We start from the raw sequence: 27,043 nt of genomic DNA on the forward strand, positions 1-27,043 counted from the left end.
AATCAATTATGAATTCTTCTAGTCAATTTCTATCACAATGACCTATTTTACGATGTTATAGAATAAGTTCAGGTAACTTATTCCTAGGAGGCAAAGTCTATGTACACTCATGTCCTAATTTTTATTATTACAGGTGGAGACTCCCAAGTCTAAAATGCCTTGAATAGCTGCATATATTACATATTTGCATCTTCCTGAAACACCTGCACTTGATTCCTCCAGACTGTGCACTTTAAACTGGCAGAGTTTAAGGGAGAGAGTAAAAGAAACTGAGCAAAAGACTTGATGCTGTGAGAAAATAAAAAGCTTAAATAACTGATACATTCAGGATCTCATTAACACAAAGTAAGAGAAACTTACTGATTAATTTGTAAATTATAATGTACACAACAACAGATGAGACAGACACACATGTGGACCACTACGGTTTTCATTATACATGTTTGGGAAGTACTTCTGTCACCTATAATATAATTTTGTCATTTTGCATCACTAGATGGCATAACAAAAGCAAATAGTCTAGATAAGCCTATACTGCATGTTAAAATTATATTCTGGCATGGCATGTTTACTTTTCAATTAGACAGTAATTTTAACTTCCTTTAGTTATTCATTTAGACATGCAGTCAGAAGATGGATTCTATGCAGCTTTTTCTGGTGTTGTTACTAACATTTACTGATATGGTTGTTTATAGAGTACAGAAATTTGCATCTCCTGTGGCTCTTCGTTAACAACTATGCTAACTACAGTCCTTTTCACCTCCTTTTGAGTGACCTTACTTTGAATGTATATTTTCCTTTCATATTTTCACAAATATAGCTGCCAATTCTTTCAGCCTTTCATCGACTCCTATATTATTGTTATAACTGAACAGCAGCAGTTTCAGTTTCGCATTTTAGAAATTCAGATTAGGGATGCTTAGTCTGTATTACCAAGGAGGGTTAGAGGAAAATTTTCTATTGCCTTTTGTGGAAACCGGGGGAGCATACAGCCGCCACATCCCGACACAGACAGGCAGATAGTACACAGTCCTACTTCTCTCTTTGTCATCCTTCTCTTCCTGGAAAGCTTTGTCCCTCTTCCTCCTGACTCTGGCTTCCTGAATGGAGTGAGGAGGTTCCTTTTAAGCAAATCCTGGGAGTGTTCCAGGTGCCTCATTAATCAGACCTGGAATCACCACCAGGTTTGGTGAAAGCCCCATGTAGGGCTATGCAGCTCCCCCTGGCGGCTCCCACGGAACCAGACAGGGCTGTGCCACACTCCATCTCCCAGCATGCCCTTTAGGAATCCATGATGCCACAGCTGCCCAGGAGGGTTGCCCTCTAGATTCCTGTGGGAGGTAGTGTCTTGTAAATGCTCCCTCCCCAGGTCCTCCCATCCAGCTGGCACACTAGCCACGTAAAGGCCATGGCCGCCCGTCACACTATATTAAACCAAGCAAACATCTAAAATATTAACTGTTGCATCATTCTATTTTACTATTCCGCTCAGCTCATCATTGACATGTCCTCAAGCATTAACAATTTCATCATATTTCTGCATTATATATCTACCACAAGAAATTTTAAGTATTTGTTATTTTTGGTTTAACCTTTTACACTTTAAACATGATTCTTCACTTAGGATGTCATTTCAGGACACTTGCAGTGGATGGGTGAAGTTATTCAAATCTCAAATGTAAGTGATATTTATATACAATATATAAATAGGCCCGAATCTGAGGAGGCAATGGAACAGAGTGATAAAGGTTAAAGGGGTTATAAAAAGAAAAAAGACTTTTCTTACTGACCACTTGGATAGTCCCAGCTCTTGGAACACTGTATCCTTTCCTTCCCAATGACTCCAGGTGAATAACACCCTAAAACAGTAGGAGAACAAGTAAGAAGCGGCAGAAGTGAAAACAGCAAAGAAAAAGGATACTCAGAGAAATAAAGGAAAACCAAGAAGTGGGTGGATGTAAAAACATAAATAAAATCAAGTAGGAATCCAAAGATAGACAAAGGAGATGTTCAGAGACATTCAGGCCATTTTAGAATACATGCAAACTATAAAGGATATAGCTAAGCTGAGGCTCACCAGAAAAGGGGAAGGGGCACTGTGCTCTGAGATGTCATAGTAAGTAACCTCCACAGGCAGGAAAGCGTGTTGTGGGCAATATGAACCACTGGCACCTATTTCTGCTGTGAAGCCCTCAATGCGGCCTGATGGGGCAAAACAACCTTTAAGGATGGATTCCTGTAAGAAACAAGTGACTCTTCTTTACAAAACCAGCACTGTATACATTTAGGTATGCAAATTAACTGAAATAACTGCCAGTTAAAAAGTAAGTCATGTGTAAAAAGTGCTAGTGAGTTCTGATACTGTAAATGCAACATGTGTTTTTATGAAGTTTCCAAACAAAATCTCTCATAGAGAAGTAGGTGGGGCTTTATATCCAGTAAAAACTAAAAACATAAGTGATATTCCATTGTTTGCTTGACTTCATAAGATGCACATTCCAATTACCTCAAAATTCCCCAGGAGAGTGCGGCTAATTGGAGCTGGCGGCCAGACTGAGGATGTACGACAGTCAAGGTCTCCATAGAGAGTGCTGCGGTGTTGTCTCCTAGTAACACAGTATTATAGAAGACACAAAGAAATTAAAACTGAAAGCATAATGTAACAGAAATATAAAGTGATATTCTATGTTATTGTACAGTACATAAAAAACTTAAGCTTCTACCTCAGAGTAAGCAGGTGCTTTCCAGACGTGCAATAATTAGTGGGCCATGTTGGTGTAATTCTGTATCTGTATGTAGTTATTTTTGTATTGTTTTTAAACTTTTTTCCTTTCATTTTTCCATGCTTGCTTCCTGTTTCTATTTACAGGAAGCTAGTAAAGACATTTTCAGTCATCACTGTGAAATCCAAAGATTACTTAATGCCAAGCTATAGTCTATTAGAAGGCACTCCCAACAGTTTGCTGACTTGCTTCCTATTTCAATCAGATTTCCTTTATTCTATAGCATATAAAAAGCTGGCATAGTAGTAACTATGACTGATATCGTATGTCTCACCTCTTTCACAGACTAGTTACAGCAGAAGACTAAAGTTGGAATACTTTGTGATATAATGTTGAAGTACATCCTGAAATCAGTGATGAGAAACTCAGGAGACTTTTGGTAAAGAAAACAAGGCAACTGGCTATGTAGTGCCTCTTGGAAGATGGAGATGTGACTGCAGAGTTATGTGCATCATATGGAAGCACTGATATTTCATGGGTGAAGGAAAGAAACTTTTGCTCAATATTGAATACTACCTTTTTTCTTATCTAATGTTGTGTAAATTAACTGTCTGAATCACTGTTCAAGCATAATAAGCTAAAACCTAAAGAAAAATTAACACTCACACTTTAGGAGGCAATCTGCTTTTTAAGCTTCTCTTGGCATTAGTGCAATCCGAAGAGCTCTGTGACAACAGTAACATGGAAAAATAGATTAGAATCCTGCAACATAAAATACCATATAACATCTTTCAAGAAATGGTGCTTTGCAAGAAAACAAATTTCAACTGAAAGACAAACAAAATGTTTTAAAAAATGCCAAAAACAAGTCTGCTACATTTATTTTCTCTCCATCTCTTAGCAGTTTCCAAACATTGTATCATCTGTAAAGACCCTCATTTACTTCTTTACCAAGATATCTAGGGTATTAATTTACACATGCTATCACAAGTCTACTGGGTTCCATGAAATATTCAGTATATTAATGTTAAGTATGATATGCATCATGTAGAACAATTAAAATTAAAGTAAGCTTCATAAAACATCTTTATGTCTGAAAAGTGCTGTCCGAAATCAGGTGAGGATCATCTAATATGACCACAAATCAGAAAAGTTTGCGATGGTATGGAAAATGAAAAAAATGTTAAAAATTAAAAAAAAAACTGATTTTTAAATTTACTTTGACATTTATTTCATTGCAGACAGTATGAACACAAAATATTTCATGTTTTGTCTGGTCAACTTAATTTCATTTGTTAATATACATCCATTCCCACATTTCAAGCCTGCAACATATTCCAAAAGAAGTTGGGATGGGGACAATTTAGGGCCAGTAATGAGGTAAAATAAATAAAGATAATTATCAGCTGTTTGAAATCACAACAGGTAATTGGTACAAAAGCAGTAATCACGAAAGGCTGAGTCTAAGAGGAGCAAAGATGGGTGGAGGATCTCCAGTTTGTCAACAAATGCATATTTCTCCCTCTACAGTGCATAGTATCATTAAACAATTCAATGAATCTTAAGGAATTTCAGTGCATAAAGGGCAAGGGCGCAAGCCTAAGCTGAACACCTGTGATCTGAGATCCCTCAGATGGCACTGCATCAAGAACCATCAGTCATCAATAATTTATACAGGTATAACCACATGGTGAAGACAATACTTTGGCAAACCTTTGTCAAGCACTACAATACAGAGTTGAGTTACATTCACAAATGCCACTTAAGTCTTGACTGTTAAAAAAAAAAAAAAAAAAAAAAAAAAGCCTTATGTTAACCACATCTAGAAGCAGCGTAAACTTCTCTGGGCTTGGAGGCATCTGGGATGGACCATCACACGTTGGTAACATGTACTGTGGTCAGACAAATCACTATTCCAAATCTTTTTTGGAAAAAATGGATGCTGTGTGCTCCAGACCAAAGTTGAGAAGGACTGCAATCCTGACCTGTCCCCAATAGAAAATGTGTGGAGAATTTTGAAACGAAAAATGCATCGATGACCCTGTACTGTTGCACACCTTAAGACGTGTTTGCAAGAAAGACTAAGACAAAATAACACATGAAACGCTTCAGCGCTTTGCATCCTCAATGCCGAAACATCTTTTATGTGTTGTGAGAAGAAATGGTGACAATACAAAGTGGAAAATGCTTTACTGTCCCAACTTTTTTAGAATGTGCTGCAGGCCTTAAGTGTAGGAATGGATGTATATTAACACATGAAATGAAGTTGACCAGACAAAACATGAAATATCTTGGGTTCGTACTGTTTGCAATGAAATAAGCCAAAGTAAATATACGAATCACTACATTTGTTTTATTTACATTTTCTTTAGCATCCTTGCTTCTTCTGATTTGGGGTTGTACAAAGGTTGAGAATGACAGCAAAACTTAAAGATAATAAAAAGTTTGTTAAATTTATAATTAAGACCCAGTATAGTTGTCATTAGAAAGTTGGCTATGCTTCTGTCAGTATAGGTAACCATGCACGGATATCTTTCTAAAAAGCATATTACTTATTTAAAAAGCAAATAAAATCAAGACTAAGGTAGTCCAGTACTTCTATAATACCTACTGATGCAAGTATTTTAATGGGTAACACCACCATACATGATTTGTCAAGACATTCTTTAGCATAAACAGAGCATAATTTTGAATTGTCTTCTGTCACGAGGACAATGCAATAATAATAGTACTTAGAAAATAATAGAAATACTTTACAAAGCTAACTGTTGTACCTAAAGCGAGTACAGATAAAATCTAAGTAATTCTGACTAGCTACCCTGGGGTAATGCAGGTGGGCTGAGATGAAAGGCCACTGACACCCTCAAATGTAAGAGATTGGTAAAATTTATAACACTCTTGTCCAGAAGGAGAGGGTGTGCTGGAATGATGAAGGGACTTGGTTTATCCCATTGATAAGGGACATAAACAAAGGAACCTGAAGGAGCATAAAGGACAAGGTAACAAAGAAAGTCTCTATATCTCAGCAGCCATATTTAGACAGGCCATTACGTCTGTGTACCCCACTCAATCCAAGGGCCATGCCAGTCCACATTGGATCAGAAACAAAAGAATCTAAAAGCCACCTAAGCAAAATAGGCTGATTAACCAGGTTGTATTAATGTTAGTTTGCCAATATGTATATATTTGCATTCTTCTTATGCTGTATTTTATGTATATTGCCCATAATACATGAATAAATTTGAAACTTTTTCTCCTGCCTGTTCTTTTACTCCATCTAATTGCCTGGGGTAACAGATGTAAAAGGGAGGGGGGAGTGTTGATCTACAGTACCTGACAGTGTGGTAAGCGTACAGGAATTGGGACAGTCTTTAAGATTTACACTATAAAGAGTATAAAGGAAACAACAGTGTCACCATAGGACACTACCATGACAAAACACCTTATTCTAAAACTTTTCATACAAAATGAAGTCAGATTATGCAATAACAATTTTCATGTATTAATTCTATATATTTGAATTAATTTTTAATGGGACAGAAAAAGTTAGTTTAGTATTCCTACCTTGTGCAATTCCCTGGCAGACGGTAGCAAGTGGTTCCAGAAAGGGGCAGCTTTGGCATCAGTGCTGCGGCAAGACACAGTTACAGAATGTGGCAACAACAGCCGGCACTTTTTGGAAGTTGAGGGCCCATCATCTTCGGAGCAGGGTTCTGCTGTGTCACTGGATGCTATCAGCTTTCTCTTGGCAGCGTATCTCTCTTTTGATGTGGAGGCCTGTTGCTTAAACTCACAAGGAGTTTTCTCAGAGGAAGCCAGTCCATTAGTGAATGACATCTGGCAGTGCTCAGATTTGGGAGAACTCAAATCCTGATTGCTGAAAAGAGTTCTAGATTCAATACATTCTGATAGATTTCCAACCTCACTGTTAATCACAAAGCCTGCTGATATCGGAGACTTTCCTTCATTATTGAAGCAGATGTTTAAATGGTCTTCGTTACCAAATTGTTTGATTTTTCTAGTAAACATACTTCCTTCATTGGCACTTACTAAGCCACAATCAATTTTACCATCCCAGCTCACAGAACAATTTGATGGCAATTTTGACGTGATGGCATAAGCTGTCTTGGCATTGAATGTAGCAGAGTCTTGATTGTTGGGAGAGCAATTTCTTTTAATTATGTCTTCTGTATATTGTGTTGTTTGTGCACAGCAGCTGAACAGAGGAAGGTGCAAGGAGGACTGTTCTTCTTCTAAGTTTGAATCTTTAAATGCAGTACAGTCCTCGGTCCTCCTAGAGTCCTCCTTCATTCCAGTGAACGGTAAGTGCTGCCTAGAACAAAATGCAACAGCTCTTTTATCATACACCTGCTCTGGGCATTGGCGTTCATCCTTCAGCTCCCCATTTTGTTCTGGCTGGTCAAGACAATTTGTACAGGAAGTCACAATCCTCTTGCATGTCTGGGCTTGCTTGATGTCTACATTTGCTTGACATTCAGGGGAAATCCTTTTCATTCCTTTTCCTGGTCTCTGATGTTGAGTTTCAGTGTAACTGGCAAGCTGGGAGAAGATAGATAACTGATAGACTTTTTGCAGTCTAAACTCTTCCCTGCCAAATGTCCTAAGCAGACCTTGACTGGGACTAGAGTCCAAGCCACCTGATTGAGCACAGGGTTGTGGAAGCTCAAGCTCCTGCACAAGCTGTTCTTTTGGTTGCTCCTTTTGTGAAATCTCCACATGAATGTGTCGCATTGTTCTTGGTTATGTGGCAAGTTTGTGCACCATATAAAATTAAACAGATGAAATTCTTAAAGTGCAAAAAGGCAGATCCAGTGTATGTTCTGCTCAGTTTCCTCTTCCTTAAACAAGGCACTGCTAATGAGCAGCTAGTACCCCATGCCTCATAAAATACAGAAACACAGCATCTGAAAAGCAAAATTGGTCTTAAAGACGTGTGTAGATCTACTTGGGACAGTCATATACAATTATCTCAAATTACCTATAGGATACACAGTAGTGGAGACCATTTAAATTGAAATCAACAAAAAAATGGAGGAGTATTTCATTTGAAACCATAAAGTAGACCATCCCAATTAAGTATCAGCTTACCAGTGTGGACAGATATAGGATCAGTTAGAACCACTTCAACAGTAAGCATACTGCACTTTTACATGGGAATAGACCTGCAAGGGGCTATGCACAAGGAATCTGCTAACACAATGAAACAGCACATGAACCAAGCTCAGTGGTGAAAAAAGTAGAGCTGACATCTCCCAGAACACTGGTAAAATGTAATGTGGAACAAGTTTGCTGGAGAATGGTATTAACAAATACAAGCTGGTTCATTGTGTTTCTATTCAGTTACTTGTGAGAGCTTCAAAAATATGTATTAGGAAGAACTAGTGCATTATTATTTAGATTGGGTCACCAACTCCAGTCCTGGAGGGCCCCAGTGCCTGCAGGTGTTCATTCTAACCCTTTCCTTAAATAGTGCACTGTTTTTGCTGCTCATTAACTTCTTTTGAATTAATTTTGACTTGTTTTTTAAGATCTGTTCCACTGAATTATTCATCATTCCTCTGAATTACTTCATTTCTTTCCTTAAATAGCACCCAAACAGAAATGAAATGTGAAGTGAGTGAGCCAACAGAAGACAAACTAAGTCAGGGCCTCAAACTCCAACCAATTTCATTTCAACCAGTTGCTTAATAAAGGTCTGATTCTTGTTGTTAATTAAACCCATTCTTTAATTCCATGGCTCATTGCTGCTCTCATTGTGCAATAACATACATTTGTGAATTTCCCCTTGGGATTAATAAAGTATCTATCTATCTATTTCCATTTCCAAAATTGTTGATTTTCTCTTTTCTAAGAGCACTGTTGAAATGTTTTGGGCACTTGAGCAGATCAACATTCCTGAGACCTTTAACCTTCTATATTTTCAAATATTGTATGACCGACAATGTTGGTCATGTGTTGCTGGTAACGTTCTGGCTCATTTTGTATCTCATCATTGCTTGGTTGCGAATTAAGGAAAAAGAAACAATTAAGGCATTTGAGTCTTCAAGAGCAAGTCAAATAAAATTAATTCAAAACAAGTTAGTTAGAAGCAAAAACTGCAGCCACTGGTGTCCACCAGGACTGGAGTTGGGGACCCCTAATTTAGATTAAGATTGAGAGAAACAGATACCATCCCACACTATAAGGGTTATGACAGCTAGTTTTATTTCCAGATAATTTCCAAATAAGCGGACAGTTACACTTGAAATATCTGCACATTCTCCTGCTCAGTAGAATCATAAATACTATGTACTAAAAAAATACTAAATACTACCTATTATGTAGTTTACTTCTGAAGTAAATTTGCAATTACTTGCATTTTTGATAATGGTAATTTTCCTTAGTTATTATCATTTAGATTTTATATTTTTATTTTATATCATTTAGTTTAATATTTAATTTATATTACTTTATGATTTTCATAATTTTCAGACAATAATTAAGAGTTCTGCTGTATACAATAGAGTCCAGCTGAAGTCAGGACAGTTTTAAGCCTCTGACCGATTCAGCGACCCGAGACATTCTGAGACCCGTAAGATAACACCCCTGTCAGCTGGATCAGTTTTGACTCCACCCACTTTCCACACCCCCGTGTTAGCAGTACATTTTGTGCTGAATGTACTATTATAGTAATGGAGGTAAACTGAATGTGTCTGCAAAAAATATTTCTTATAAATAAAAAAATGCATCACCAGGATAAACTGTCATGCTAATACAATAAACATCTCTTCATACTTACTGTGAGGTCACAAGCCATCCTCAACTGGGTACGCAAAGTCACTCGGCTAACAGAGAAGGTCTTAGCAGGGCGACTCAAACAACTACTTTATGCCTCTTTGTGCTTCTGAGGGTGAGTGCGTCATTCCTCTGGAGCATAAACTCCGTCACAATTAATGCATCGTTAATATAAATATTAAAATTTTGTACACCAGTAATAATACAGTACGAATGATATAACACAGACAGAACCACAAAGACAGTACTCTAAAGCAGGGGTCCCCAACCCCCGGTCCGCAGCCGTCTGACAGCCGGGCCGCGAGAGAACTGCCGGCAACGGAGACTCACTCAGACTTTTCATAACGCTTGGCGGGCGGGGCTTTGTAGCGGTGCAGAGAGAGGAGAGAGACCGAGGTGAGAGAGTATTACAACAAAGTTATTTTTATGGTCCTGACAGTTTCCCCATATGACGCGAGTCTATAGAAATCGGGTTACTACGACGTACATTCAGCAGATGCATTCATTACAACGAAGTGACCTTGAAATGCTTGAATGAATCATCCACAGAGCAGTTAGATCTGTGGTCACAGCTCAGTTGTGCACGACGATCCCCAAACAGAAACATTGTTTAAAAAAAAAAAAAAAAAAAAAATCTCTTTCTTCGAACTTTCCTCATACTGTTTTTGTTTTCTGTGGTTTTCAGTGATACCTTTTGCTTATTGCTTGTCAACATTTGAAAAACATCCATTGGAATTTAACTCATTGTCACCCTCCTATAGAAACGGCAGACACGAAAAAAAGATTGCAGTGTTAATGTTTGTGATGTGCAATCTGTTGGAATGGCAAATGCAAAGCATATGTCTTTGTTATATGCAAAAAAAGAAGAAAAATCTCGGGTTGCAAACGTATGCGAACTGCTTAATAACTTAATAATAATAGAAATGTTATGTAAATTGTGTATAAAACTCCCCCCCCCCCCCCCCCCCGACCGGTCCGTGGAAATATTTGCATCTAATAAAGTGGTCCTTGCTGTCAAAAAGGTTGGGGACCACTGCTCTAAAGATACCCTAAATTTCCAGCGCATAGTATTGCATACTTTGACACAAATTATATGATTTATTCGATTCAGAGTCTAGAAGAATATGTAGTGTTAATTGTAGCTGAGTGTAGCATATAATTTTTTCTTCTTCGTCTTTTTCCTTAGCATTTCCCATTTTTATATGGGGTGAGCCTTCTAATCAAGCCATAAGGGATGTACAAACCAGTGTTTCTTCGTGCTAGTTCCAAGCCTGGATAAATGGGGAGGGTTATGTCAGGAAGGGCATCTGGTGTAAAATTTTGCCAAATCAATAAGCGGACAACAATACAAATTTCCATTCCAGATCAGTCAAGTCCTGGGTTAACAATGACAACCCCCAGTACTGTTAGGCAACAGGGTGCTAGCAGAAATTGGGCTACTGTTGGCCAAAGAAGGAGAAGAAGAGGGAGGGAGATGTGTCTGGAGGCAGGAGGAGAGGTAAAGAGAGTGGAACTGTGGGTAGGTACTTTGAATGTTGGCAGCATGACTGGTAAGGGGAGAGAGTTAGCAGATATGATGGAGAGAAGGAAGGTTGATATATTGTGCGTGCAAGAGACTAAATGGAAGGGGAAAAATCCAGGTGGATCGGAAGTGGATTCAAATTGTTCTATTATGGTGTGGATGGAAGGAGAAATGGGGTAGGGGTTATTCTGAAATAGACAGAGGGACCGAGGTGGGAAAGATGTGCAGCAGGTTAGGGTGATAAAGGATAAAGATGGAAACATACTCACATACTGAACACATACAAACATACTGAAAGAACAGTATGTCAAGAGTGTTTTGGAGGTGAAAAGTGAGCAGCAGTATGGTTTCATGCCAAGAAAGAGCACCACAGATGTGATGTTTGCTCTGAGGATGTTGATGGAGAAGGCCATAAGGAGTTGCATGTGTCTTTGTGGACCTGGAGAAAGCATATGACAGGGTGCCTCGAGAGGAGTTGTAGTATTGTATGAAGAAGTCGGGAGTGGCAGAAAAGTACATAAGAGTTGTACAGGATATGTACGAAGGAAGTGTGACCGTGGTGAGGATGCAAGGAGTAGAGTTGGCGAAGGTGGATGAGTTTAAATACTTGGGATCAACAGTACAGAGTAATGGGGATTGTAGAAGAGAGGTGAAAAAGAGAATGCAGGCAGGGTGGAATGGGTGGAGAAGAATGTCAGGAGTAATTTGTAACAGACGGGTATCAGAAAGAGTGAAAGGGAAGGTCTACAGGATGGTAGTGAGACTAGCTATGTTATATGGGTTGGAGACAGTAGCGCTGACCAGAAAGCAGGAGACAGAGCTGGAGGAGGCAAGAGTTAAAGATGTTAAGATTTGCATTGGATGTGACAAGGATGGACAGGATTAGAATTGAGTACATTAGAGGGTCAGCTCAAGTTGGACGGTTGGGAGACAAAGTCAGAGAGGCGAGATTGCGTTGGTTTGGACATGTGCAGAGGAGAGATGCTGAGTATATTGGGAGAAGGATGTCAAGGATAGAGCTGCCAGAAAAGAGGAAAAAAGGAAGGCCTAAGGGGACGTTTATGGATTTGGTGAGAGAAGACATGCAGGTAATGGGAGTAACAGAACAAGACGCAGAGGACAGAATGATACGGAAAAAGATGATCCACTGTGGCAACCCCTAACAGGAACAGCTGAAAGAAGAAGAAGAATATGGGTTCAGCCTTCTGATTACCAGTGTAGATCCTTAGCCACAGAGTCACTACTCCTTTGACTGAAGCATTTAACCAACATTAAAAAGTGCAGTCTCATAAATGAGACATGGCAAACGCAGATATAAAATGTATACTATAAAATACAAAATATTAAGATTTTTTTGTTCAATTTCTTTCTAATATAAAACACCAAAACAACTGCTTCGGATGCAGAACTAAGACCTCGATAGTTTAGAAGTTTTAATAAATGCTAAATACACATTTGAGTGCAGGAACTAAAGGGAATTGAATTCGTCATGAGGCGCATGTAATATGGGCGTCAGTTCACCAGTGAAACAGGGGAATGGCTCTAGAAGGGGCGTCAATTTATGGAGTGCTCGGATCTGTCCAAGGCCTAAAACTGTCCTGACTGCAGCTGGACACTTCTCATTATATACAGGTTATCCAACACTGTACATTATTCAGGTAAAACTGAAATTATTTTATAATAAATACAAATAATGTAATAATTGTCTGATCAAAAAATACACCCTTGATGTTGTGAATTCAATTGAAAAATAGAATACTGATCAGTCTTGAAGACTCAAACAGCACCTCAATAATATATAAAAATCTCAAAGAATCTTCCTCTCAAAGATTGTAGGATACAGTGGGAAAAGGATATTTCAATTAATATTGCAGAAAAGAAGTAGAAGGCAGCCATGCACAGAATATACTCCAGCTCTTAATGCACAAAAAATTCAATAATTCAGCTTAAAATCTTTCATAGATCACATTTATCTCATTTAAAATTGTCCAAAATGTATCCTGGGCAAGATCCAACCTGTGAGTGTTACAGTCTTGCTCCAGCCTTACTTGGCCAAATGTTTTGGGAGTGTGTCAAATTAACATAATTTTGGAAAAAAATCTTTGAATGCTTATCAAACAGCCTTGGTGTCAAAATCATTGCTAACCCATTAACAGTTATGTTTGGTGTACTCCTAGATGCGCTTAAAGTGGAGAAAGACTAATTAATTGTAACAGGGTATACCATAGTTCCAGCATATAGACTTACCTTGCTTGACTGAAAGTATATTCTATACTATATGAAATTCTCATGTTACGTTATTTTTAAAATGTTTCCTTTTCTTTTTCATAACCTCTTTAACACACTACCTCTCCGCTGCGAAGCGTGGGTATTTTGCTAGTTATATCTATAAAATTATTTCAATGTTAAAAAAAACTGTCATATTATGAGTACATACTTATGTTTTAGTTATTGCTTTTCTTTTTGCTATTAAGTAGTTTGATTATTTATGGAGTATTTTTTCATACATACATAGTGCACAGCTGATGTCATCATGATAAACTTTTTTCATCTAATAACTATTATTCGGTGCTTGAAAATGGAATGCAGAAGACAGTTTTTTACGTTATCCTCTTCATTTCTTTACAGCACGTGATATTTATCTAGAAGTCTTAATAGTCAACTTGTATTCAAGCTATGAGTTAAGGAACTGGATAAATGGGGAAAGTCTTTAAAGCACATCTACACATCTGATCTTTCTAAACGCATTTAATGTGTTTAGAAAAAACATAGTGCTAACATATAATCTCTAAAGGTCTTAAAGCACCAAGTAGCAAAACCACAGCACTTTTTTATCATGTTAATTTGAATTTTATTTGTGACTGTGTACAATAAACTGAACTGCACAAATAACATTTTATGAAATCAAATGTAATTGTTTTCTATAAGACAGTAATAAAACAGAGGTCTGCATCACAATTGTCACAAAAGGAAAAAATAATCTAGATTTTGAGTGACTACAGTTTTTCTAACAGTCTAAACATACCCAGTTATTTAAATTGTGTGTCAAAGTAGGAGGATATACAGAAATCTGCAGTACATTAGACTTTCCTAAAATGGAAGTAGTCCCATCCACAACCGCCTCATGTGTTTGTTCAAGTTTTCTGTTCCCATCTGCTGGATAAAGTAGATTCAGAAAATACAACTGAAAGATCCAAGTGAGTTATTAGGATGCAATGTGAAACCTTACAAAAGAGCTGTCTTCAAAATGTGACGAAAAAGGTTATGTGCCTTTTGTTAATTGCAATGTTAACTGCAGTTAAAATTATGACTTTTACTGAGTAGTAATTTACTACTGCGAAAGATAGAGGTACTGTCGACCCCTTGAACCCTCAGATCAGACGTCAGACACCAGATAAAAGTCCAATTTGACTTTATTTTATAATAATAATGTGCACCAAGCACTCTACACTCCACTATACTCATATAATACACAATCACTACACAATAATCCCTATAATAACCAATACAATAATCAATCCTCCACTCCCAGACGCGTTGCCACCCTTCCACCCCAGCTCAGCTCAACGTCTGGGATTTCCCACAGTCCTTTTATAGTCCTTGACCCGGAAGCGTTTCGCATCTCTCTGTCCATGTGACCATGAACACTTCCGGGTCAGATAAAAGCTCCTCTTCTTCAAATCGGAAGTGTGTCATTCGCTCTGTCGCCGTGACTAAGACGCACTTCCGGGTTATAGGTTAAACAAAAGTCTCTGGGGCTTCCTGCAGCGTCCCCTGGAGGTTCCCATGGTATCCAGCAGGGCTGTGATGAACAACTCCACTGTCCATGATGCCCTGCTAGAACTCGGGGCACCTCTATGTTGCAGGCAGGGCTCCACCTGGCGGCTTGGGTGTATTGGCTGGGATGAACAGCCGGCCATATTCCACACTACTTGTTACTGTACCTTCTCAGAGGTAATAAGTTGATCTAAATCTAAATGAACATAATGCTATCTATTCAAGTTTCATTTTCATTGTGTTTTTCCTATGAATGCCTAGTATTTTTATAAGGCCATTTTTTTAAAATCTGAAAGATCATGAAAGTTGTAGCAATGGCAGCATTCCAGACTTGTAAAACTTCACATACTGTGCTTTACAGCGTAAGAGTTGAAGTGCTTGAGTTCTAATGCTAATATGTAAATGGGTCTCATCAAAAAGCAACATGGAAAGCTTAGCCATGGTTCATTATAAACTCATAAATTCAATCAATCAATCAATCAATTCAATTTTATTTGTCATTTAGCAGAACATCCAAGATGTGCTGCAGAACGAAAATACGATGCACAAGACATTAATAAAAACACATAGTTAAAATCAGCCTACAATAAAATACTAAAATGCTTCATTTAAAAGACGAACGGCAGTAGGAAAAAAACTGTTTTTAAACCTGGTAGTTCTACATTTCAGGCTGCGGTACCTTCTGCTTGAGGGCATGAGGGAAAAGAGTTTAGAGGCAGGATAAGTAGGGTCTCTAGAAATCCGCACAGCTCTGGCCAGACAGCGTTGTTTTGCCAAATCTTGTACATTAGGCAACGGGGCTCCAATGATCCTCTCCGCAGCCCTCACCACTTTCCTCAGTGCTTTCCAGTCCGAAGCGCTGCAGCTCTCCTGCCACAGAGAGCTGCTGCTGGTTAGCACGCTCTCTATGGTCACTCTGTAAAAAGTGGTGAGGACTGACTTACTGAGATGGGCCCTCTTTAGCCTCCGCAGAAAGATCAAGCGCTGGTGAGCTTTCTTGATGACGGAGGAGGTGTGCAGGGACCAGGTGAGGTTGTTCGTCACATTTACTCCCAGGAACTTAATAGACTGCACAATTTCCACAGCAGTGTTCTTAATGTAGACCGGGATGTGTATCAGCTGTTTCTTCCTGAAGTCGATCACCAGTTCTTTTGTTTTTTTTCGACATTCAGTATCAGATTGTTTTTATCACACCATTCCACAAATGACTTCACCTCCTCTCTGTAATCCCCTTCCCCGTCACCTCGAATGAGACCCACCACTGTTGTGTCGTCCGCATACTTAATAATTTGGTTTGTGCTGAACTTGGCACAACAATCGTGGGTCATGAGCGTGAAGAGGAGGGGACTTAGAACACACCCCTGTGGAGAACCTGTGCTCAAGGAGATGGTATCTGATTTATTCTTTCCTACCCGTACGTACTGTGGCCTATCCATTAGAAAGTCCAATATCCAGTTTTGCAGAGGTATGCCCAGTCCCAATGGGCCCAGTTTGCTGATCAAATTCTGAGGGATGATGGTATTAAAAGCCGAACTAAAATCAACAAACAACATGCGGACCATAGCGTCTCTATTCTCCAGATGTTCCAATGAAAAATGGAGTGCAATAGATATGGCATCCTCTGTGGCACGGTTGGAGCGGTAGGCGAATTGGAGTGGGTCAAAAGAGGAGGGTAGGACAGAAGTAATGTGGTCCTTGATCAACCTCTCGAAACATTTCATCACTATTGATGTTAAGGCTACAGGGCGATAGTCATTCATGGTTGTGACTATGGGTTTTTTCGGAACTGGGATGATTTCTGAGGTTTTAAAGCAAGATGGCACAACAGCTTGACACAGAGAGATGTTAAATATATCCGTAAGGACATGTGTCAGCTGCTCCGCACATCCTTTGAGTACACAACCTGGTATCTGGTCTGGTCCCGCAGCTTTCCTTGGATTAATTCTCCTCAAAGTCCGTAGAACATCATCCGGTTCCAGACACAGTGCCTTCTCATCAGGATGAGGGGTGGCCTTCACTGGTGATGTATCATTCAATGCTTCAAACCGTCCAAAGTACTTATTTAGGTCATTCAGGAAGTTGAAGCTATCATCACAGGGGTAAGAAACTGTTTTGTAATCTGTCACAGATTTAATCCCCTGCCACAATCTTCTGCTGTTCCTGTGATCTTGAAAATGACTCTCTATTTTCTTTCCATGAGCCCTTTTAGCTCTTCTAATAGCTTTATTTAGGTTGGCTCTTGCTGTTCTAAGGGCAGCTATATCTCCAGATTTAAAAGCACAGTTTCTCTCTTTCAGCAAAACTCGCACCTCAGCAGTCACCCACGGTTTATCATTTGCCCTGACAATGATGTTTTTGGTGACGCAGACATCCTCCATGCACTTGTTTATGTAGCCAAACACAGCCTCTGCATATTCATTTATGTCTATCCTTTGATCTGTGGTAGCTGCCTAACTGAACACAGACCAGTCAGTGCACTCAAAACAATCCTGTAGTGCATTCATGGCTTCTTCTGGCCAAACTCTCACCTGTTTGAGTGATGGTTTTGATCTGATGAGCACAGGTCTATATGCTGGGATTAGCATAATAGAGATGTGGTCTGATGAGCCAAGATGGGGACGTGGGGATGCTTTGAATGCTCCTTTAATGTTGGTGTAGACATGATCCAATATATTGGTTCCTCGAGTTGCAAAATCCACATGTTGGTAAAAATGGGGTAAACCTCTCTTCATGTTTGCCTGGTTAAAATCCCCAGCAACGATGACTACTCCCTCTGGATGTGTGGTTTGCAAATCGTTGATATGGTGGCAGAGTGTGTCAATGGCTGCCTTGGTGTCAGCGTCAGGGGGAATATAAACAGCTACTATAAGTACAACGGAAAATTCCCGTGGCAAATAAAAAGGCCGGCATTTAACTACCAAAAACTCAGTGTCCGGAGAGCAACATGTGTGGATTATTTTTGAGTCAACACACCATCTGTTGTTTATGTAGATGATGATACCTCCGCCCCGTGTTTTGCCGCTGAGACTGCTGCTCCTGTCTGCCCGATGAATCGTTAGCCCCTCCAGGCTAATAGCAGTGTCGGTTGTGGAGTCGGTGAGCCAGGACTCCGTAAAGACAAAAGCACAGCAATCCTTAATCTCCCGCTTCGATGTTAAATCCAACTGAATGTAGTCCAATTTATTCTCCAGTGAGCGGATATTTGCCACCAAGATCGATGGTAGTGGCGTTCTGCATGGATTAGCTTTAGCTTTAACGCTGAGCCCACCGCGGACACCTCGCTTTTGTTTACGCATACACCGCCGCCGTCTTGTTCTCGAGGCGCGGATAGCACAAGTAGATAATATGGGTGCAAGACTGGCCTCACCGCTCGTCCGCAGCAGTCCAAATTCTTTCAGTAGAACCATGGTATTTGGATTTACTAGTCCTTTATCCTGTTCCGCACCCAATGACAGAAGGTTTAGACGAGTATATGTCTGAATTTCCATGTTGAGTGACATTAAATCACTATAAAGAATGTGTTTTTATCATGAGCCCGTGCAGCCGCAGCCTGCGTGGCGCCGCCAGTTGAATCAATCAAATTAAAGTTGTGATTCTGAGAGTGCCATAGTTAGAAACATTTTCAGATATATACGATGAATAAAATCTATTGTAATAAAAATTGTTACCTTAGATTTCATTTAATATGGCAAATTTGGGATTAAGCTGTTACAATAGCATGTTATCTCTTACCGGTGTGTTAACATTTTGAAGTGTTAACAAAATTTGGAATGTTTTAAGCTCATCTGCATGTGGTTACTTTTATTATCTGGACTTCCTTTATTGAAAAATACATTTCTGATTGGTTTACATGATTGTTGGTGGTCATGTGTTGTGGACATCATTGGTCTTCCCTCTGTTGTGACACCTAATTATAGGACAGCACATAATTTCCAGGTGCTTGTGTCAGTATTTGAAGTCATTGGAACCATAATGTTATTTAACAGCAAGATTTACATTAGAAGCACCTCTGAAACCTGTTTAACAAGAGAACAGATTCCAGAACAATTGGAAAATTTATGAGTCTCCCATATACTGTACTTTTCCTTAGAAATCAAACAAGTTTGGCTTAGGTCTTCCCATAAAACAAATGCCTATGTCTTTGAAGATTCAGTATATTAATCTCTGCTTTCTGTTTGACTACAAATTTGCCAAACACCCTTAAAACAGTACACAGAAAGATGCTATGTGCTTACCATAAAGTGGTTGATTTAAAAATATTCATTTTAAAATTAGTAACAGTAACAAATTCAAGAATTTAAAAACAATACTGGACAAATAAAAGATATAAAAATGTTAAAATAACACAATTTTCTCTTTCAAATAGCACATAGTAGTAAAAGGGACATAAAGGGATCATTTTCCTGCAGATCATCTAATGTGGTCTACTTAATTCTCTGCATGAAATGTCCTTACACTGCACTCTATGTGGGAGTAACTAGACAAACACTCCGCCAGAGAATGAATTTACACAGGACCCACATTAAATATGGCAACACAGATGTTCCTGTAGCGGCCCACTTCAACAGCCATGGACACTGTGAGAGGGACTTTAAAGTCACAGTGTTTATGGGTAACTTCAAAACACAGCAAGAGAGAAAAAAATGGGAAGTTAAACTCATGCTAAAATTTAACACATTGCAACATGGTTTGAATAGAAACAAGAGTTTTATGGTCAGGTATGAGGATTGTTTGCATCTCTCAGAATGACAGACAACCTGACTACAGGCCCACATTGTATTGAAAAACTCATTAGGAACTTCAAAAGACTTTGTTGGACAGTTATCTTATCCAAAGATCTTGACCATACATTGTTCTTCTCTCTTGTTAAATGTACCCTAGCCTGAAGGATTCTATTAATTTTTTACATTTAAGATTTCTCACTTAAAGATTTACCAATGTTGTTTCTTGTCCTAGTGTGTATATAAACACAGGGAACTCCAGTTTCTGTATTACATCTTGCCTGAAGAAAGGGCCTGAGTTGCCTCGAAAGCTTGCATATTGTAATCTTTTTAGTTAGCCAATAAAAGGTGAAATTTTGCTTGACATTTCACTAAATAGCACATAGCAAATGCAGAAACAAGAAAAGACAATCATATAAATGTCCAAATTTGTCAGTTAGGCTGAACATCAAAATAAAACAATTTAGCAGTTAATCACTAGTCACAGGTATCTTTAAAAAACAAAAAACACATATGAAGAAATTAAAAGGTAATATACTCAAACCCTTTCATTTTAAACAATAAAAAACACAATATATACGAGGGGCGTTCAAATATAAACAAGAATTTATGAGCTGCACTTTATTTATTGAATACAATGAAATGACTTACACACTATTTTTCTATGTACTCTCCTGACACTACAATCCAATTGTTCCAGTGCTCAGGAAGCTTCTTAGTCCCAGAACAGTAGAAGCCTTTTGACTGTATGCTGACCCATTCTTGCACAGCATCAATAACCTTCTCGTTTGACTTGAATTTCATCCCTCCTAAAAATTCCTTAAGTGGACCGAAGACATGATAGTCCCTCTCTGAATGACTTGTACCAATCATACACTGCAGATTGAGAGAGACACTCATCTCCAAGCTGATTTTTAAGTCTGGAATAAATCCGAGATGGAATGACTCCTTCATTTGTCACAATTTTAATAATCATCCATTGCGCAACACTACTTTGTACCTCCTGCTCCAACATATTGATTATAACTGACAGGAAAGGGGGAAAAGAGCAGCTAGCACTACTAACAACAACTTCAAAGATGCATGTGTTTGTCCAATGTGTCACGTCTACCTTGCACTTTTTATAAGAACAGAACATGAAAATTCCTGTTTATAATTGAACGCCCCTCATATTTTGCTGCTGTTTTGTTTTGTGTCATTTGTGCTCACTGTGAAGCGTTAAGTCCAGCTAACAGACATAAAACCGTTGTCTGTTTAACAGATCTCTTGGTTAGGAACAAGATGGTTTATAGTTAGTGTAACAGTGCAAGCTGGGTGTACTGTGTTGGTGGAGCTAGGGTCTAAAGTGGAAGCAAATGGGGGATTGCCCTTGGCTGTCTGTGTGGAGGTCGTTTCTCCCATTTTATGACAAGCTATAAATCAGTATTACACAAAGCTATAAGCCCTATCAATCACATTGATAAAAATGGTGAAAATGCCAATCCATCAATACAAAGAAGTCAGGCAAGAACAGAACTTGATGGGATTGCTCAAGTTTTTTTGTTTTTTTTAAATCTTTTTCTTTTATGTGCTTCCATTTCAAAAGATGTACAGAAGATAACAAATGTGTCTGACTGTCTGTTAGTGTCATTTTTCACTGAACGCATCGCTTATATATGAGTACATATATTTAAAAATTCTGTATAAAGCAAAGCAAAATCTTATGCCTATAGAGACTATTATTAGAATGTATTTAACAATTCAGACCAGAAACCTTACTGTGTAAGGTTATATTTAAAATAAACATTAATCTGATTTGATAAACATATCTACAACATTTTTAACACTTGAAAATTATACATTTTGCTGACTGTTCTTTTCAAAGCTCTTTAAGCAAATTCTGTAATAATAAAAGAAAAGTGAAAAAAAATATTTTCCTCTGTTCTTACCTACTGTCTTTTCCAATCTTCTCTGACAGTATCTCTCTCCACTTCTTTCTGTGCCTCTGGAGACTAACAAATGCATGGGGTCCCTAGTGGCTATTCCACAAGGACCCTGTCCATCGCCATGGCCACCTCCAGATCCACATGAATCTGTCAGCAGCATCCCGGGATGGCTAGAAATGTGGAATTCCGTTGAGACTTAGAAATACGGGAACCTGCAACCCTGAAACGTAAGCAGAAAGAATGTAACCTGACATCAGATACAAAAATAACCAAAAATGGTGAAGTGATATCCTCAGGAAATCATATTCCAACATTCCTCGCTGTCTTCTACAGCTTAAACAGAAAATCAGTAAATGTAATTATAAGAAAAAAAAAAGTCTCCGTTGATACAGTCAAGGTATAGTATCTCTGATATTTTTGCCTAATGTTAGAAGTGGTTCAGACAGATGGCCAACTGTCCATGCATGATGCATCAATTGACATTTCCATATAATAAAACAATTATCTTGAATCATCTTAAAAACAATTTTGTCAAATATGAAAATACTTTTAAAAATACACAGGCAAAATAAAATCTGAAACATTTGTTTATTTCTGTGCTTTATGACCCTATAATGGGATAAAGCAAGTTATGTTAATAAATAAATACATTTTTGGACACTTTGAAAATGTATATGTAAATTTCAGTTTTAATGTTATTCATTTGATATTTCCATAAACATACTGTAACACCTGCTGACTCTTGCATTAACCTAGAATGACTTCAACAATAAGTCAACAGCTATAAGAGCTGGCATTCCATATTAAAATGAGCAGCTTCAGGTCACCTTCATACATATCCCCTTATAAGTCCTGCATGCTATACAGTGATCCCTCGCTATATCGCGCTTCGCCTTTCGCGGCTTCACTCCATCGCGAATTTTATATGTAAGCATATTTAAATATATATCGCGGATTTTTTGCTGGTTCGCGGATTTCTGCGGACAATGGGTCTTTTAATTTCTGGTACATGCTTCCTCAGTTGGTTTGCCCAGTTGATTTCATACAAGGGACGCTATTGACAGATGGCTGAGAAGCTACCCAGCTTACTTTTCTCACTCTCTTGCACTGACTTTCTCTGATCCTGACGTAGGGGGATTGAGCAGGGGGGCTGTTAGCACACCTAGACGATACGGACGCTCGTCTAAAAATGCTGAAAGATTATCTTCACGTTGCTATCTTTTGTGCAGCTGCTTCCTAAAACGACATGCTGCACGGTGCTTCGCATACTTAAAAGCTCGAAGGGCACGTATTGATTTTTGATTGAAAAACAAACTCTCTCTCTCTCTCTCTCTCTCCCTGCTAATGACGGAGGGGGTGTGAGCTGCCGCCTTCAACAGCTTTGTGCCGCGGTGCTTCGCATACTTAAAAGCCAAACAGCCCTATTGATTTGTTTGCTTTTCTCTATCTATGTGACATTCTGTGCTCCTGACGCGCACTCCTTTGAAGAGGAAGATATGTTTGCATTCTTTTAATTGTGAGATGGAACTGTCATCTCTGTCTTGTCATGGAGCACAGTTTAAACTTTTGAAAAAGAAACAAATCCGAAACTGGAACACAAGCTGTGATCCATGGTGCAACTGCCTTCGCAATCCATCCGGGACTTCGCCTATGAATATCAGGTTTTGTGTTTGAAGTGGCGGCCGGCTATGTCTGAAGAAGAGGTGGTCCGCCACATCCTGAATGCCTGCAAAGCGGTTAAGCTGGGGGTCTCAGGGGGGTTGTGGGGTCGGTGGAAAACCTGGTGAAGGTGGGCTCGCAAGTGGAACAGGACTGGGGAAACTCTAAAACGTACTGGAATAAAGTGCAAGCCAGTACACAAGAAACCCAGTCCCTAAAACCCCAGTGAGCCAAGCCTTGAGGGTCAGAAGCCGATCTCGCCATCATGCAAGCAAGTATGTCCCTCCTGATCGTCCCAGTGAAGCTGTGGAGGTGACAAGTGGATGCGGTGGTGGATACAGGGAGCCTTCACACGCTAATATGACATAGCATTTGGAAGAGGATTAGCTGCCCGTCAGACAATTTAACATCTGCCCCGTCTGTCCAATTCATATTGGCAGACAGGAGTGAACACAGGGCCCTGGACAAAGACCCCTTAAGGTACAGTGTACTCTCCACCACCTGGGAAATGGAAACATATGTCCTGAACGACCGGCACCTTTCTATCCAGTTACTCCTTGGGCTGGATTCTTTGACCGCCTTAAGGATGACCATCCATCTCAGTCCCAGGGGGTATACGGTGCCAGGGGAAGGGGTATGCAAGTTTATTCATAAATCAAAAGAAGATCTGGGCTCAGAATTCATTGGTTTCTATGTGGCAGTGAGGAGTGACGGAAGAACCTCAGCGGCAGACCCTGTGGAGGAAGCGCCCAAAGAGGTAAGGCCGGTGATGAAGAAGTGGGCCGAGGTGTGGACTGAAAAATTAGGAGTCACCCGTGGGGTTACCCACGAGATCCACACCTCGGATGAAATTCCAGTAAGGCACTGAGCCTACCGCGTTTCTCCACTGAAGAAGGGCATAATTAAGGAACACCTGAATCGAATGTTCGCTGAGGGAATAATCGAACCATCTTCCTCCTCCTGGGTGTCCCCTGTAGTCCTCGTGAAGAAAATGGATGGCACCTATCGTTTCTGTGTGGACTACAGGGGGGTTAACGGGAAGACGAGCCTGGACGCATTTCCCATGCCCCTGGTTCATTAAATTCTGGAGTCACTGCACGGAGCTGCGGTTTTCAGGCCGATGGACGAGGGGAGTAAGAAGAAGACAGCAGTCATCACCCCCAAAGGCTTGTTCCAATTCAAAGTCATGCCTTTTGGGCTTAAAAATGCTGGCACCACCTTCCAGCGACTCATGGAACAAGTACTGAGGGGTTTGATAGGCAAGATCTGCTTTGTTTATAATCAATGACGTCATTGTTTACTCCCCTTCTATTAAACAACATCTTCAGGACTTGGTCATCATCTTCCAACGATTCCATCAAGCGCACCTCACGCTGAACACAAAAAAATGTACCTTCATTCAACCCCACATCCGCTTCCTCGGGCACATTCTTTCATCGGATGGGGTCGCTGTAGACCCCGAGAAGACCTTGGCCATCCGGGACTACCCCACGCTCACGGATTTGAAATCGCTACAACATTTCCTTGGGTTAGTGTCGTTCTTAAGTAATTCAAGGGATACCACATTTTTCTTTGGCACTTTACATTAATTTCTTTGAGTGTACAAAATTGATTTTAGTTTCACTTTCATTTTGTGGTTCTGTTTAGTTTTGAGACTTATATTTAATTGTTATATTATGCCACTATCTTTTTTTGCATTGTGAGCTGCCAATCTGTAGCACTGATGTTAAGAATTTGTTGTCCACTGTCAAGGGCTGCTGTCCTCAGAAATTGCAGCACATGAAATCATGAACCCAGCCTTATTTAAGCTGGTAATGTACTACAGTCCTTGTACGAATTTGTTGGTAATACAAAACGTTTAGTGAGTGTCTCTTTAATTAGAACTTTTGGCACAATATCTTTTGGCTAGGTTCTTCAGAATTTCTTGATTTACATATTAGGTTAAGCAATAGCCTGTCTTTGTTGTGGTCCCTGCTTTGTTTTTGCCATTCATCTACCTCTCCTTTTTATAAGCTCTTGCTGTCTGCTAATTGTAATATCACATATAAAAAAAAAGAGAAAAATGTTTTGGTTTATTTCTCAGGTGTGTCTGTTTTGTAGACAACATCTTACCTTTTACTACATATCGGTGAAATGCTTTTTGAAAATAAAACCATTCTTTGATACACTGATGGATAGGTTCTTTAGGTCTTATGAGGAATGGCCGGCAGCTCAAACCAGCCGGGACGCCCAAAGGATGGAAGGATGGGGAAAGGCAGATAATTTTGGACACTGCCTCCCCCAAAACACTAGATGGCAACTCCCCTGGAGTGTAGCGGTGCCCCAGATTCCCACAGGGCATCCTGGGACTTGGAGTTCAGTTTCTCAGCCCTGTTGGGTACTGTGAGTGCCGCGCCTCATAATTAGGTTATTTCTAAACTTCAACACTGAAAACTACTTTATCTATAGTCTCCTCAGTACAGCTAGGTGGGGCCTACACAATGATTCAAGCCCAAGGGCCCCCTAAATCCTATGTCCAAACTTGGTTTTCGTGATTATATATGTCAGAATATCTATTTTCATAAATCTATTTTCTGAATTTTCATGTATTTTCATGTGTGCAGGTGGCAAAATTCTATGTATGCGAGAAAGGTTTAGGGATCAATATGGTTGATAGAAAAATGACAAATCCCTGTGTAACCAGGATAGATTTTGACGAATGTATTTTGTTAATAAAGTTAATGTCGTAATTAAAATAAGTGTGGCTATGAATTGTAACCCAAAACAAAAGAGGAGCATAAAGCCTAGCTTAACACCTGTTAGTTCTCCCTCATTGGTCCATCCTCAGGCTGTGTCAGGTAGATGCAGGGACAGGACTGGAGGTAAAAGGGAGGACTGGAGGAACACAGAAGTAAAAGAGTAGAGATAATGTGGAGCAGAGTTGAACGCTGTTAAGACAGAAAGGATAACATTAGTGGAACACTCAACTGAGACACAGCTATAAGAAGACAGCTTTAGCTAAACTAGTAGAAGAGAAGTGGCAGCATAATGCTGACGAGGACAATAAATCTATAATATACTGTACTGAAACATAGAAAAGAAAAAAAAATGGCAAAACGGTGGTGCGCAGAGAGGGGGTGAGGAACCAAAGTTGTTAAATGATTTAGTGGGACGAAAGTGAACGCCATTCTCAAACAGGCACTATCAGATAGAAGGTGTCCAACATGGGTTAACAGAGCATACAGGAAATAAACGAGGAGAAAGTCCATAGAACACAGGTGCAACCTGCTGGTGAGCTTTTCCCTGATACCAGACAAGGGTGAGATGAAAGGCCAAAAGGAGGGACACAAGGAGGAAGAGTTCATTCACCCAAGGTCTGTGTGTTTTTTTTTTTATTATTTGTTTGATTTGTGTGGCTTGAGGTAAAGCTCAAGTGAAGGGGCCAGTGCTGCTTTGTTTGTTGGCCACTACGCACCCGAGCTACGTTTGGGGACCCCAACAGAGTGACTAATTGTTCTAAAAGGGTATAGGTACTAACGATGAGCTCACCAGTAGTGTTGAAAGGATGGCATATAGTTTTGTAAATAGTTTATCATTCTTGTGGTTTTTTTTTTGTGCTGTACATAGTTATAATATGCAAATGTTGGATTGTCTGTTTCTTGGTTTCAAGTAAAGAAAGAAAAAGTTTTCTTTTCTTTAAACTGACTGAAAGGTGTCATCTGTTATGAGCCAAATGAGCTAAATGGTTGAAAGTAAATTTAACTATTGGGTGGCGACACCAAACTTAAGAACTCAGGGCCTTGCACATACAGCTTGAGAAGGAAAGGCCGCGCAAGGGGGTTACACCTGTATAGAAGTTTTTTGAATACAACACTGAAAGGAAAAACTGTATCCTGCTCCAAGACAATGCATTTACAATGTATGATGTGAAGATTAAAATAA

At 39.4% G+C, this 27,043-nt stretch overlaps 1 protein-coding gene across 2 annotated transcripts in view; it reads right to left on the reverse strand.

The window, feature by feature from the left end:
• The window catches only part of LOC114654214 (protein FAM214A), a 127,484-nt gene that overhangs the window by 41,445 nt on the left and 58,996 nt on the right, over positions 1-27,043 (reverse strand). For both annotated transcript variants that reach the window (XM_028804622.2, XM_028804623.2), the window contains 6 exons: positions 21,467-21,683; positions 6,288-7,648; positions 3,390-3,448; positions 2,507-2,606; positions 2,078-2,236; positions 1,791-1,859 (listed from right to left, as the gene is read on the reverse strand). In XM_028804622.2, the coding sequence (XP_028660455.1) occupies positions 1,791-1,859; positions 2,078-2,236; positions 2,507-2,606; positions 3,390-3,448; positions 6,288-7,475 (1,575 nt within the window). In that variant the 5' untranslated portion in view covers positions 7,476-7,648; positions 21,467-21,683. The remainder of the gene's footprint in view (positions 1-1,790; positions 1,860-2,077; positions 2,237-2,506; positions 2,607-3,389; positions 3,449-6,287; positions 7,649-21,466; positions 21,684-27,043) is intronic.

Source organism: Erpetoichthys calabaricus, chromosome 7 (assembly GCF_900747795.2).
Source record: "Erpetoichthys calabaricus chromosome 7, fErpCal1.3, whole genome shotgun sequence".
NCBI classification, from domain to species: Eukaryota; Metazoa; Chordata; class Cladistia; order Polypteriformes; family Polypteridae; genus Erpetoichthys; species Erpetoichthys calabaricus.